This window comes from Varanus komodoensis, unplaced genomic scaffold (genome assembly GCF_004798865.1).
Source record: "Varanus komodoensis strain SLA01 unplaced genomic scaffold, ASM479886v1 scaffold2, whole genome shotgun sequence".
Taxonomy (NCBI): Eukaryota; Metazoa; Chordata; class Lepidosauria; order Squamata; family Varanidae; genus Varanus; species Varanus komodoensis.
Genome location: NW_025335568.1, coordinates 20,501,050 through 20,513,431, shown reverse-complemented (window position 1 = coordinate 20,513,431; position 12,382 = coordinate 20,501,050). Strand labels below are relative to the sequence as shown.

Genomic DNA, 12,382 nt, shown 5'->3' with positions numbered 1-12,382 from the left:
GGGCTAGAACATTTAGGGTGCTGTCCTATACACGTTTAGACAAGCAAAAACAAAAAAAGTCAGAGCACGCTGGAAATTGCAGAACTGTTTCTGTATGAACATGCACAGGACTGAGCCCTTATTCTGGCCGATATGCAACCAAGGATAAGCTAGAGTAACTGTATTCGTCCTCGAAGATGCAGTCCACGTTGAGACAGGAAAAAGAAATAAAACTCCTACAGTTGCCCAGGCAGCATTGCTTGCTGAGGCATTCTGGGAGCTGTAGGACTTCTCTTCCTGTAGGTCTTAACAAAACAATTGAGCTCTTATTCGAACAGACGCTTTCACGGACAGTAGCCAGCCAAACATGGGGCGCGGTGATTTTACTGCACAAAGCAAGCATGGTGTTTCCGCTGGTGCTTACACAATCTTCTAAGCTTCTATTATGCTTTGGAGAAAAAAGCTGTCATACGACCGGCTAGAAAGCGTTCGAAGCTCTTGCCGCCAGTTGGCACTTCCAAAAAAGATGTTCCTGCCCCAGTAGGCCATCAGATGATTGGGACTTGCCGGGATATGCTGGAAGTTGTATAACTTTTTCTTTTGTATAACTGGAGGCTGCCTCCAGCTCGACCTATTGTATTTCTTTCTCCCTGCCGGTGGCCGTGCGGTTCTCTCGGCTTTGTTCCCACTTGCCTCTTCCTACTGGGGCAGAAGCCCGGCGCGTCGCAGCCAATCCGCTCTGCCTAGCAACGCTGTATCGAGTTTACCGTAGCAACTGCTTGCGTGAGCCGTTGCTGCAGAGAAAGTGCGGAGCGGCTACGCACAGGAGAGCCCACAGGCTCACGCCCCGCTCTGGCCCCATGGCAGATCCCCCTGGAGAGGACTCTGCGCCCGAAAGTGGGAATGTTCCCAGGCAGCCCAGCCAGGTAACTTTCAACGTCGAGGATGCAGGAGCAGAGCCGCCCGCAGGCCAATATGAACCCGGAGGAGGAGGAGGAGGAGGAGGACTGGTCCGTGAGCAGCCCGGCTACCCTGCGGAGACCAGGCCATCCCATGGCAACATGTACCAAGCGGACCAACCCAGGCTGAATGCCTACAACCAGCCAGAGGGAAGAGGGGCCATGTATCAGCCCCAGCAAGCCCGAGGTGTCCTTTTCCAAGAGAGGGGTGGCCCGCAGGACTTGAGGATTCCTGGCATGCCGAGGCACCCGGCCACGGGGAGGGGAAGTTTTGAGGACATTGCAGGTGGAGCTGCTCAGCCACAGGATCAGCCATCCCTCCTAGGCCCAAGAGGCAGCTTCCATGCCCTAGGGAACAGAAATAACCAAGCTCTGCAGTATGAATCAGGAGGACATGGACCGTATCAAACACACGAACCTGGATATGGCCTTTATCAGATGGGCGGCAACCTCTACGAAGATCAGATCCCTGACCCAGGACCCAGGGCACTGGCGATTAAGAATGCAAAGGCCTACCTGTTAAAAACCAGCCTCAAAACTGGTGTGAGCTTGTGAGTAGTCACTGGTATTAAACTAATGAGAAGAAAGATGTGAACAGAAAAGGGACTCATGTGGTTTCTGTTAAAATTGTTATTACTGCTGTTTTTCTATACCACCTTTAGCCAAAGCTCTCTGGACAGGACACTACATTTTAAGTCACTCATCCAAAATTCAACCAGGCCTGATCATGCTTAGCTTCCAAGACTAGGCAGGACCAGACACTTCAGGCTGTATGGAAGCTTGAAATTGAAATGTTGTATAGAATGGAATATCTATCTATAGTCTTTATAGGATGCCCCTAAGTGAAGTTTTTTAGTGTGTAATCACCTTCTTTCATTATAGAACAATTTGCTCCATTGTAACCCCTCTGTGTTTTTCCACCTCTGTTTCCATCTTTTTACACCACCAAAAAAAAAAAAAAAAAAAAAAGGTTAAAGATGGAAAAGACAGAAGACCAGCCCTGTGGCTTTTGACTGACAGGATCAGGAAGTGTGCATCTGAAAGTACCCTCTGTCAACACATGCCTCAACTACATGGTAGCATTCATGGAATGGCCTTGTAAGGAGCAGAAAGTGATACAGTTGCTTGATGTCATACAGTGGATTTGGGGAAGGGAACTATCTGTTTATTTCTTTATTAAATTTCTATCCCACTTTTCTTACCATGTGACCTACATTATACGTCTCATCCCCCTCTCAATCTTATCCCCATAACAGGAACCCTGTGAGGTAGGCTGGGCTGAGAGTTTGTGACTGGCTCAAAGTCACCAATTGGCCCCATGGCTGAGCAGGGACTAGAACCCAAATTGCCTGAATCCAAGTCTCACACTCTTAACCACTGCATTACAGTTGTTCTCTTGTAGGTGGGATAGATTGCTGCTAAACAGCAAAATGTATGGACTACAATCCTGTGCACATGAATGAATTTGGGTGTTCATCTTTTTAAAAAAATGTAGACAGTGTTTTTCAGGAAAGGGGGAAGGCCACAAAGAACAAGAAACCAATAAAATATAAAGCCTCCCGAAAAGTTAAAAAAAAGAAAGTCAGGAAAGGTTGGCTTGTCCATACTTACAACATCATTTTTAATGGTAACAATAGCTTTAGAGCAAGGGAGCAGAGGAAACCCAGCAATTATTCAAAAGGTTACAAGTTGGCAAATATGGAAGGGGCAAAGCTTGTGCCATTTCTCAGTGCTGAATGTCATGAGCATTGTCCAATATATGTCAGAGACCCTTTTTAAGCAATCAAAGAATACTGAATTTTGAGCACTCATTGCCCTACAACAGCAGTGCTTCATCAAGGAACACTGCCAAGATTCCCCATAACAGATAAGAATTCACTGTGTTTACATGATTCAAAAATACGATTGAGAGAAGCTAGTTCCATTGAGAATATATTGCAGCAAACCAGTAATATATATCCTTCTCTGATTCCATAGGTATGACCATCTTGCTGAAATGTTGTCTAAGATTCTGGATGAGCGACCTGAAAACCCTGCTGACATTTTTGAAAACATTAGTAAGGATGTGAAGTGTGCTCGGTTTCAGAAGAAACTGGACACCCTCCGAGACGAATATGAGAAACATCCAACATTTGAGCTGGCTGAAATGTACAAGACCCTGTTCCAGAAGGGTGGTGGTGAAGGAACAGATCAAGAACTAGAAGAGGAAATTGTGAGTATGTGGATAGGGCCCACTCTTCCTACAAAAGACCCTCCGAGGATTGTGGAAATACATTCTGATTCTGATGAGGAAGGATTAGAATCTGTAGCTGAAACGTCAGGGCCAGCAGACCCAGAAATAAACAAGACAGGTGTTGAGAATCAGACAGTTTCAAATATTTTGGGAAAGTTTAGTAAAACTGCTAAAGTGGAGTGTGGTAGACCAGTCTGTGGGTACTGCATGAGGTTAAAAGGGCAAACCTGTTGAAAAGCATCACTGATGTTCTAAGTGATTGGCCCTTAGGTGGAAGCACTTACCTTATAGGTGGCTTGTTCTTTTCAGTTTAGAAGGGAGACAAGATACTCAGTTTGGAAACCATTTCTTATCATTAAGCCACATTTCTGCAATTCCAGCCTGGCATGCTTCTCTTGTTACTGACTTCTGCAATACTCCTCTTTTGTACAACAGCGCCAGCTTAGCTAGTTAGCATTAATATAATAAAGGTGTTGTCCTGAAAGGGAGAGGGGAAGACACTGAGTCTCTGCTATACTTGTAAATAGGAAAACATACTGCTATGGCACAAATACACCCAATCCTACTCTCCTTGCCCCATTTCATAATGCTAACTATAAGCGAGAGTGACCTCCAGAACATGGAGAACATGTGACCTCCAGATGTTGCTGACTTACAATCCCCATCAGCTCTAGCCAGCATGGGTGATGATTGGGGGTTATGAGCATTGTAGTCTAGCAACTTCTGGAGGGCTGCAGGTTTCCTATCCCTGCTATAAGGAAATTGAAGATACCAGTTCCTTCTTTCTGCACTACTTCCAGTTTCCTTTTTCTTAACATGCTGTACTTTCCAGAAGCTTACAAGTCTTGTCATGTCATCCTAAGGACTGTAAACTTTTAATTTATACCCATACATACCTCTGTATTTCTGCAGCCCTGAGAATGTAAACACCATGGACTTTTGTTGTGGCCTGTTTTTGCCAGTGTGGCCATTGGAATGAGGGGGGTTGTTCCTGAATGAATCTGAGCAGGCTAAGGAAGGCTTAGAGCAGTCTGGAGAAGGCTGCTACAAGGAAACTGCTTTCAATAAGTACACCACTTCGCTGCTGAAGGAAATATTATGTGAAAATATAAATAGGTAATATGTTAAATGAGCTCTACTGGAAGAAAAGCATGGAGATTATTAAGGTTCAACGAGTAGTATAGTGATATTTTCCAGTGTCCAATATCCCTCCATAATTTTTTACAGCCAGCTTGTTAAAAAGAACACAACAGATAATTAATTGCCTTGGAGCTGCCTTCTCCAATCTTTTAGCAGATTAAGCATGACTTTGCTGTAATTAAGCTGTTTGTCTTACTGAAGCAGCTATGCCCACTCCCATGTCTTCCGGAAAGTGGGTGGTGGTCAGAATCTGTGTATATACTGAGAATAATACTTCAGTGGTGGGAGAGAGGAACTATATAAAACCCATGGCAAGGGGCGGAGGGAGGTTGTCCTGGCCTGGGGAGGGGAATTAACATGTCACCCACCCCAACAACTTTGGAGGCCTGTGGAGCATCCCCTGGCCTAGTCAGCTACAGAACCAGTACAGCTGCAGAAAAGGGGAGAGTAAGCTTTCTTTAACTTGTTTATATTCTGAATCCTTTTAATTGTACTCAATAAACTATATATCATCTTAATCACAGGTGGTTTCATTCCTTCCTAAGTATCCTCAAACTTTACTACAGGACTCTAATTCAATTTAGCATATTCATAGGTGTGCAAAACATCTGAATCTAATATATTTTCTTTCTCTAAAAGTAGCATTATGTGGGTATACACAATCAAAGGCATTTTAGGGAAATATAATAGTTTGTGCCCAAATTATCTTAATTTTACACTCTCATGGCCTAAACTTCCATATTTAGGACTTTTCTACACAAGGCATCTATGGTAATTTGGAGGCTCCTTAAATGATGTTATGATTCTCCAATTTTGCTTCTATTTCTTCAGAACATATTCCTGGATTTCTTTATTCTTCATTTTTAGATGGGGGGGTAAGCTATTAAATTATTACAGGTAAAATAATGCACTATCTGCTGGTGGTTTGCACTATTCTGCAGTAACACAGATTTATCCAGAAGTTGTGTAGCAGAAGAGCAAAACTGGAAGAGTTCTTTGTGTAGTACTCAAATCTTAATACTGTGATGAAACCAAAAGTAGATGAAGTGATGAAGAGCACAGTAACTGCCTCATGTAGAAAAACCCTTGACTTACTGAACTTTGTTTAGAAGTAAAGTTACAATCCTGTGCACACTTACATAGGAATAAATTCTGTTAAACTCAATGCATCAGATTGCACTGTGAATGAAACTAAATTAATATTTATCAAGAAAGATTCCCTTTTCTTTGCACTTGTCTAATTTGTGCGTTTTTCCCCAGCCAGACTCTCCTCTGCCCAATGTAATGGAGACGGCCTTCTATTTTGAACAGGCTGGAATTGGCCTGAGCATAGAAGAGTACTACCACATCTTCCTTGCCCTCAAACAGCTAGTCACCACACATCCAATTCAAACCTGCCGTTTCTGGGGCAAAATCCTCGGAATTGAGGCCAACTATATTGTAGCTGAAATTGAGTTCCGTGAGGGAGAGGAGGAAGAAGAGGCAGAGGAAGAAGAAATACTTGAGGAGGGACTAAAAGAAGGGAGTGAAATGAGGGAGGATGAAGAAGATGAGGATGAAGAAAAAGATGAGCCACCAAAGCCTAACTACAAGCCCCCACCAGTTATACCAAAAGAAGAAAATCGGAGTGGCACCAATAAATTCACTTATTTTGTTTGCAGTGAACCAGGCAAACCCTGGATAAGATTACCACCGGTGACCCCTGCACAGATAGTGAATGCCAGAAAGATCAAGAAGTTCTTCACTGGAAGACTAGATGCAGCCATTGTGAGCTATCCACCCTTCCCAGGCACTGAAGCCAATTATCTGCGTGCACAGATTGCCCGCATTTCAGCAGCGACCCAGATCAGTCCTCTGGGATTTTATCAGTTTGGTGAAGAAGAAGGCGATGAAGAGGAAGAGGGAGGAGCTGGAAGAGACACATACGAGGAAAATCCTGACTTTGAACCCATTTCTGTTCTAGAGATGGTAGAGTCTCTTTCCAACTGGGTGCACCATATACAGAATATTCTAATTCAGGTATGCTTACTGAAGCCTGGTTCAGTCTCCCAATGGTATAATATATAAGGACTATTCCCACTGCTTTCAGACATTAAAAAGTGGCTACCTTAAAGTCTGAATCTGAACTAGAAAGCGAGGTCAGAATCCTTAACTGAAATGTCCAGACCAGTGTGCTTCAAGATTAGCCAGGTGAGAACCATTCTGCCTCTGGTTTTGGGGAAGATGCTGTAGAACAGTGAGAGTCAGAACAGGAGGAGGGTAACTTGATCGGTCCAATTGTCTGACACTCTGTCAAAAGAGCTGACCAATTAAGTAACATCTGGTATTCCTGCCATCTGGCCCAAAAGCTGGCAAGCTTCCCTGAGGGTAGACCTAACTCTGTTTGGTGGGAAAGGGTGGTGAAAAATTTGGTTTGGAATCAACTTCTAGGATGGGCAGAACTCAGTCCATATTTAGCAGGCTCATTAACCTGATGGAGAAAGCTTGCTAATGATTTTACATTATTCAGTTTATATCATTATTCACTTTATATATTCATAAAACCAGTCCTGGATAGCCATTTTTAACCTAGTAAAAAACTATGATTAGAAACTATTCCTCTTGATCTGCTAGGAAAGGGCAGACATTGAGGGGAAGAGAGACCAGCCTACAACACCATGAAGATTTCACCATGAGGGTGAAATCAGTGTAGTACACATTTCATTTTGGTTTTATTGTTTAATTTGTAGCCCATTTTCTTTCCACCAATAACCCTCAGTAACATTCATAGGAATCTCAGCTTGATTAAAAACCAGACAGACAGACAGACAAATATGCTAAAGCAGATAAAGAAAACAAAATGTAAAGAAAATGACCAGCTTACACACCAAAGGTCCACTTATGTGTAAACATATTTGCTTGCCAGCAGAAGGACAGCAAAAAGGGAGCCAATCTAGCCTTCTCTGACAGGCAATTCCATAACCAGGGTGCAGCCAAGAAGGTCCTCTTTTACATCATTATCAAGCATCTGAAAGTAGTGGTATCAAGAGCGGGACCTACACCAAAGTTCTGAAAACTCAGGCAACCTATTATGGAAGAAGAAGGTCTTTCAGGTTTTTTAGCCGGCGTAGCAGTATGGACGAGTTTTAGACATTTAGTTAGAAAAATGCAGTTTTAAACTTTTTAATGTAATTTTATGATGTTTTATTGTTGTTCATTTTATATTGTATTTTGTTGTATTTACTACTGTTGTTGACTGCTCAAAGAGCTTCAGCTATTAGGCAACGTAGAAATTTAATTAATTAATTCAGCACTTTGAATTGTGCCCTGAAACAGATTAGTAGCCAGCAAAACTGTCATAAGAAGGAAATCTCCTGAACTCTTCATCATGCAATGGAATATAAATGGCCACGCCCCAAAATTTGGCCAGATATAGCCATGATTTGAGATAAATCCATTCTTTCCTCTTTCTCAAGTATGGCCCCATATTAGCAAAGGAATGTTGCCCCACTGAGTTCTCAGCCAATTTTACTTTGCAAACCTTGGCCCTTGGACACAGGGACGCTGTACCTGGATTAATCCCTTTCAAAAATCAGAGGAGGAGGAGGAGGAAGATGAGGAAGAGGAGAAACCTGATGAACAAGAAGAATCACAGGAAGTAGGACCCCCTCTTCTCACACCACTCTCTGAAGATGCAGGTACTAGAGTAAACATGTTTGATTCTGTTTTTGTAATGGGTGTCATGAACATGAAATTTGGGTCAGTCAGGAAAACAGGTGGTCACTTGGGATTGTAGATAATTAAGGCTGAAATTCTATACAAAGTTACCTGGAAATAAGTGCTATGAAGTCAGTGGGAGTTTCTTCTAAATAGGCATGCATGGATCTGCACATTAAATATGCAGCTCAGCTAAAACAAATCAGCGCATACTGATTTGGAGCACAGTTAGAGTCTTTGTGGAGCAAATGGGATTTTTTTTTTCATTCATCAGAAATACAGTTTCCCAGTCATCCATGTATTTTTTTATGATTAACCCTTCATATTGTGTAGAACAGGCAGAGAATTTTCAGACTATTGTTTTTCTATTCTTGGTAACCTACCTTTTTGGCTCTTGTTGTTGATGTGACCTCGTTTAAAAGTAAAGAGAATGCTGTAGCCTGAAGAACAGCCTTGAACTCATGGGTGTCACCACCAGTGTATGGCTACAAATGGCCTTCAGGAATACAGTCCCCAGGAGGAAGGTTCCCAACTCTTGATTTAAAGCATAATTTCCCTTTAAGTCTAAATAGGGAAACTGTGGCTAAACTCAGCCTGAGTTAGTAAACTGAATTCAAACCATAGATTCCCAGTTCCAAACTGCAGATCATGATAAAAGCAGCTAAGCCACTGGGTCTCCCGGGAAAGGAAAGTGCATGAGCATAAAATCCATTCTCTACTAAGTAAATCATGATTTATTAAGCCACAATCATGATTGCCTCATCATCATTTATTTAATTTCTGTACCACTCATAGCCAAATCTCTCTGGGCAGTATACAACAAAATATAAAAACAATAAAACAGAATAGATAAAAACAGTAAGAATTCAAAATTAATGTTCAAGGATGTTCAAGGATCGGCTGGACATGCACATGGTAGGCATGTCATGAGCAGAGCTGGCTAAAGCCAGGGGTCAGACTAGATGGCCTAGGAGACCCCTTCTGACTCGCTCTGTTTCTGTATTTCTAAAATAAAATACCATTAAAAGACAGTTAAAACACTCGGCCAAGAGGAAAAGGCACCTGGCTACATCTAAACTGACTTAATTTCTGGTTAACTTTTGATATGGCAAGCAGAGATACCTAATTAGCAGACCTGCTGGTAGGCAATCTATAGCTTGCTGATTGAAACTGAACTTTTCCCAGCCTTCAGTTCTGCTGCATCCTTTCATGGAGAGGAGATGTTTTGTATCTTAAGGGTTTCCTTTTGCGCATGGAATTTACTTTTCCTCAATCAAACATAGGAGAAAGGCACTTATGAGTGATTGTCCCCCAGAATCTTCTTCAAAAGTAATTTGCTCAATTCATCTTTCTCCTATCACAACCTAATCAGGCATTATTAGGACATGAGTGTCTGAAAGCAAAAGAAAGCAAGTTCTGAGGTTTCAGTAGTATAGGATATATATTTCTGTTACATTTGATAATAATATAAATCAACCTTCACCAACCTGGTGTCTTCCAGTTGTGTCGGAATACAACTCCTGTAATTCTTAGCTGGCTTGGCCATTGGCTATCTAGAGAACATCAGGCCAGAGAAATCTAATAGGTATTTTCCATTACCTGCTTTTTCCCATAATCAAGATTATAAAGATTTTCCAGTGCTTTATCTTCCCATGCTCTTGCTTCATTACCCTGAACATCATCACACAAGTGAAAATTAGAGTCATACTACATATTATGTTTTTCATCGATGTCCACTTCTATTTTGAAGAAAAAATAGCTTTAAAGCTTTCATCAGAAAAGTGCTTCCAACCCAAATCATTCTGTCAGTTTTCTTCTGAAACCCCCCTTTCCTCCTGGCTGTTCTTATATTCAATAGTAAACAATACTTTGTGGGCAAATTGCGCTGGAGAAATTTTTCATCAAGAAATTGGTACAGGTTCCTATTCTGGATCAGGAACACACTCTTAGCTGGGACTGGGTTCTTCAATATTAACATGGCCAGTTTAAACCTGATTTTCAAAACTAACCTATTAGGCTCTTGAAGAAAAAAATTACATAAACTGTCTTACATTAGTCAGCCAAATATTTTGGAAATAACTTATTTCTTAAACAGATATTCAGAACATCCCACCATGGTCAGCTGAGACATCAACAAATTTAATTCCTCAGTATGCCCTCGCAGTTCTTCAAGCAAATTTGTGGCCTGGAGCATACTCCTTTGCGACAGGAAGGTAGGTCACAGAGAAAGATTCCTTCCTTCCTTCCTTCCTTCCTTCCTTCCTTCCTTCCTTCCTTCCTTCCTTCCAAAATACTTGTTTTGATGTTTTTCAGAGTACAGGCAGTTCCCAAGTTACTAAGGTCCAAGTTACGAACAACCTGTACTTACAAACTGCTATAAAGCCTATTAATTTTTTAAAAATTACTGTGGAAAATCATCATCACCATAGAGAGGAAGCAGAAGGGGAGAAGAAGGTCTCTATAGCATAGCTTCATGCCTCACCTGTCCAGAGGGGGAAATCTCTCTGGCATTTCCTTACCGTAAAAAGAAGGCACTGGTGTGTTTGGGCAGAAAGCCTGGATTGGAGATATTTGCAGTTGTTCCATTTTCATGGGGTCCCTGTGCCTCTAATCCCCACAAACATGGAGGGCTGACTACGTGGTCCGATTTACATACAAATTTGCCTTAAAGACAAAGTTATGTTTTCTCAGGATCAGAACTTGTTTGTAACCCAGGTACTGCCTGTAATGGTTACAGTGATTTGGCATTCCTGTTGTAAGATCCGGGGCATGGGCAGCAGGCAGAGATGGGCAGAATGCTGGGACCAGTGCATTGGTGCTAGGCAGGATTTGGAGACGAGAACAGGGTGACAGTCCAAAGTGAAAGCCGGGGGAAACGCAGCCCAGTATCACACAAAAAGGTAGCACAGTCCACGAAAACGGTCCAGGAGTCAAGTACAGGGAGGACAGTCACACTGGGGAGGAGGCAAGTCCAGAGCAGAAAGACATAGTGCCAGGGGTGGCTGGAAACAGGGGCAGGTGCAGGAGAAGGCAGGAGCACACAGGAGCAAGGTAGGAGTGAGGAGCAAGGTGCGGTGATGCAGAGGGCTGGTGCACGAGAGTCTGAGAGAGAGATGAATACTGCCCAGAGAGCCCTACCAGAGCGATAGGTGCAGACAATCAGCACACGGCAGGCTGGGGGCAGGGAGTTAGCAGTTTGGAATATGAGGAGCCAAGCTGAGGCAATCCAACAGATTCCTCACACATGCCTAATTCCTACTTCCGTAGCCCACTTGGAGTAACACAGTTCTTTCCTAGGGCTTCCAAATGCACAAAACAAGAGACCTTTTAATGCATCATGTGTACCAAAGACAGCTAAAAATATCTACCTTTTTAATTAATACTTTAGCCCATCTGTTAGATGCAAAAGGTGTGCCATTCCTTTGATTAGGAAACATTTTGCACAGGCACTATCCTACAACTTAAAACTAGAATATTGTTCTTTATTCCTTCATCTGTCTGATCACCTCCCCGCTGATCATCAGAACATGTACGTGTTGCAATCTTTTATCAGTTTCCTGGGAGTAAACTGCATAGAACTCATAGAACATAGCTTTCAGTTTTCCTGGACATGAATTTTCTTAACCTTTGATGGGGAAGAGGAGAAGAAAACCTGGCAGTTCAGCTTTCAGAACTATTTTGGATAGAGAGTAGATCCCAGGCTTAAACCTTGGAAAAGAGCAAGACCACTGGATTTTTTCCCTTTTCAGTTAATGTCCTGATCTTTCACTTTTTCCCTTAGGAAATTTGATAATATTTATATTGGCTGGGGTCACAAATACAGTCCAGAGAATTTTAACCCTACATTGCCACCACCAGTGCAGAATGAGTATGCTAGTGGACCAGAAATCACAGAGGCATCTGATCCAACTGTAGAAGAGGAGCTTGCACTCAAAGCTGCACAGGAGGAGGCACTGGCAGCTGAAGAGATGGAAGAGGAAGAAGAGGATGAGGATGAAGATGAGGATGATTGAACTTCTAAGACGTAGCAGTAGCATTTTTCTAAGACTAGATACATTTTCCCAAATACATTAGAGTAAGCAGTGTGTGTGTGTGTATGTGTAAATAAATTTCATGTATGTGTTTTTGTTCTGGAGTGATGTGTTGCCTCTTAAAAAAATATTTGACACTGCATCTGATGGACAGTACCTAATAAAATATGGACAAGGTTGCCATTACCCTTCTTACAATGTGTAACAATGTAATTCTTGCTATAGTACATGGGCCCATGAAGGCTTCCTTCCCTACCATGGCTGGTCTAATCAAAATCAGAGTTCCCTAAATTTATATTAAAATTGTTTTTAAACTTAGCTCTGATCATACAACTGATCATGCT

General features: G+C 42.2%; 1 protein-coding gene across 1 annotated transcript; it reads left to right on the top strand.

Moving 5' to 3' along the window:
* The first annotated feature begins 839 nt into the window (after positions 1–839).
* LOC123022972 (radial spoke head protein 6 homolog A-like) lies at positions 840–12,092 on the top strand. Its single transcript, XM_044429193.1, has 6 exons — positions 840–1,489; positions 2,916–3,150; positions 5,572–6,330; positions 7,850–7,988; positions 10,103–10,220; positions 11,789–12,092. Exons 1-6 carry the CDS (start codon positions 840–842, stop codon positions 12,018–12,020), a joined length of 2,133 nt encoding a protein of 710 aa, XP_044285128.1. The 3' UTR covers positions 12,021–12,092.
* The last annotated feature ends 290 nt before the right edge of the window (positions 12,093–12,382 follow it).

What these genes read in the sequence shown, in the direction of transcription:
- LOC123022972 (XM_044429193.1), top strand. Translation starts at nt 840, where the DNA reads ATGGCAGATCCCCCTGGAGAGGACTCTGCGCCCGAAAGTGGGAATGTT. An exon ending in AAGAACTAGAAGAGGAAATT is followed by an intron (nt 3,151 to 5,571) that starts GTGAGTATGTGG and finishes GTTTTTCCCCAG; the next exon opens with CCAGACTCTCCTCTGCCCAA. An exon ending in TACAGAATATTCTAATTCAG is followed by an intron (nt 6,331 to 7,849) that starts GTATGCTTACTG and finishes CCTTGGACACAG; the next exon opens with GGACGCTGTACCTGGATTAA.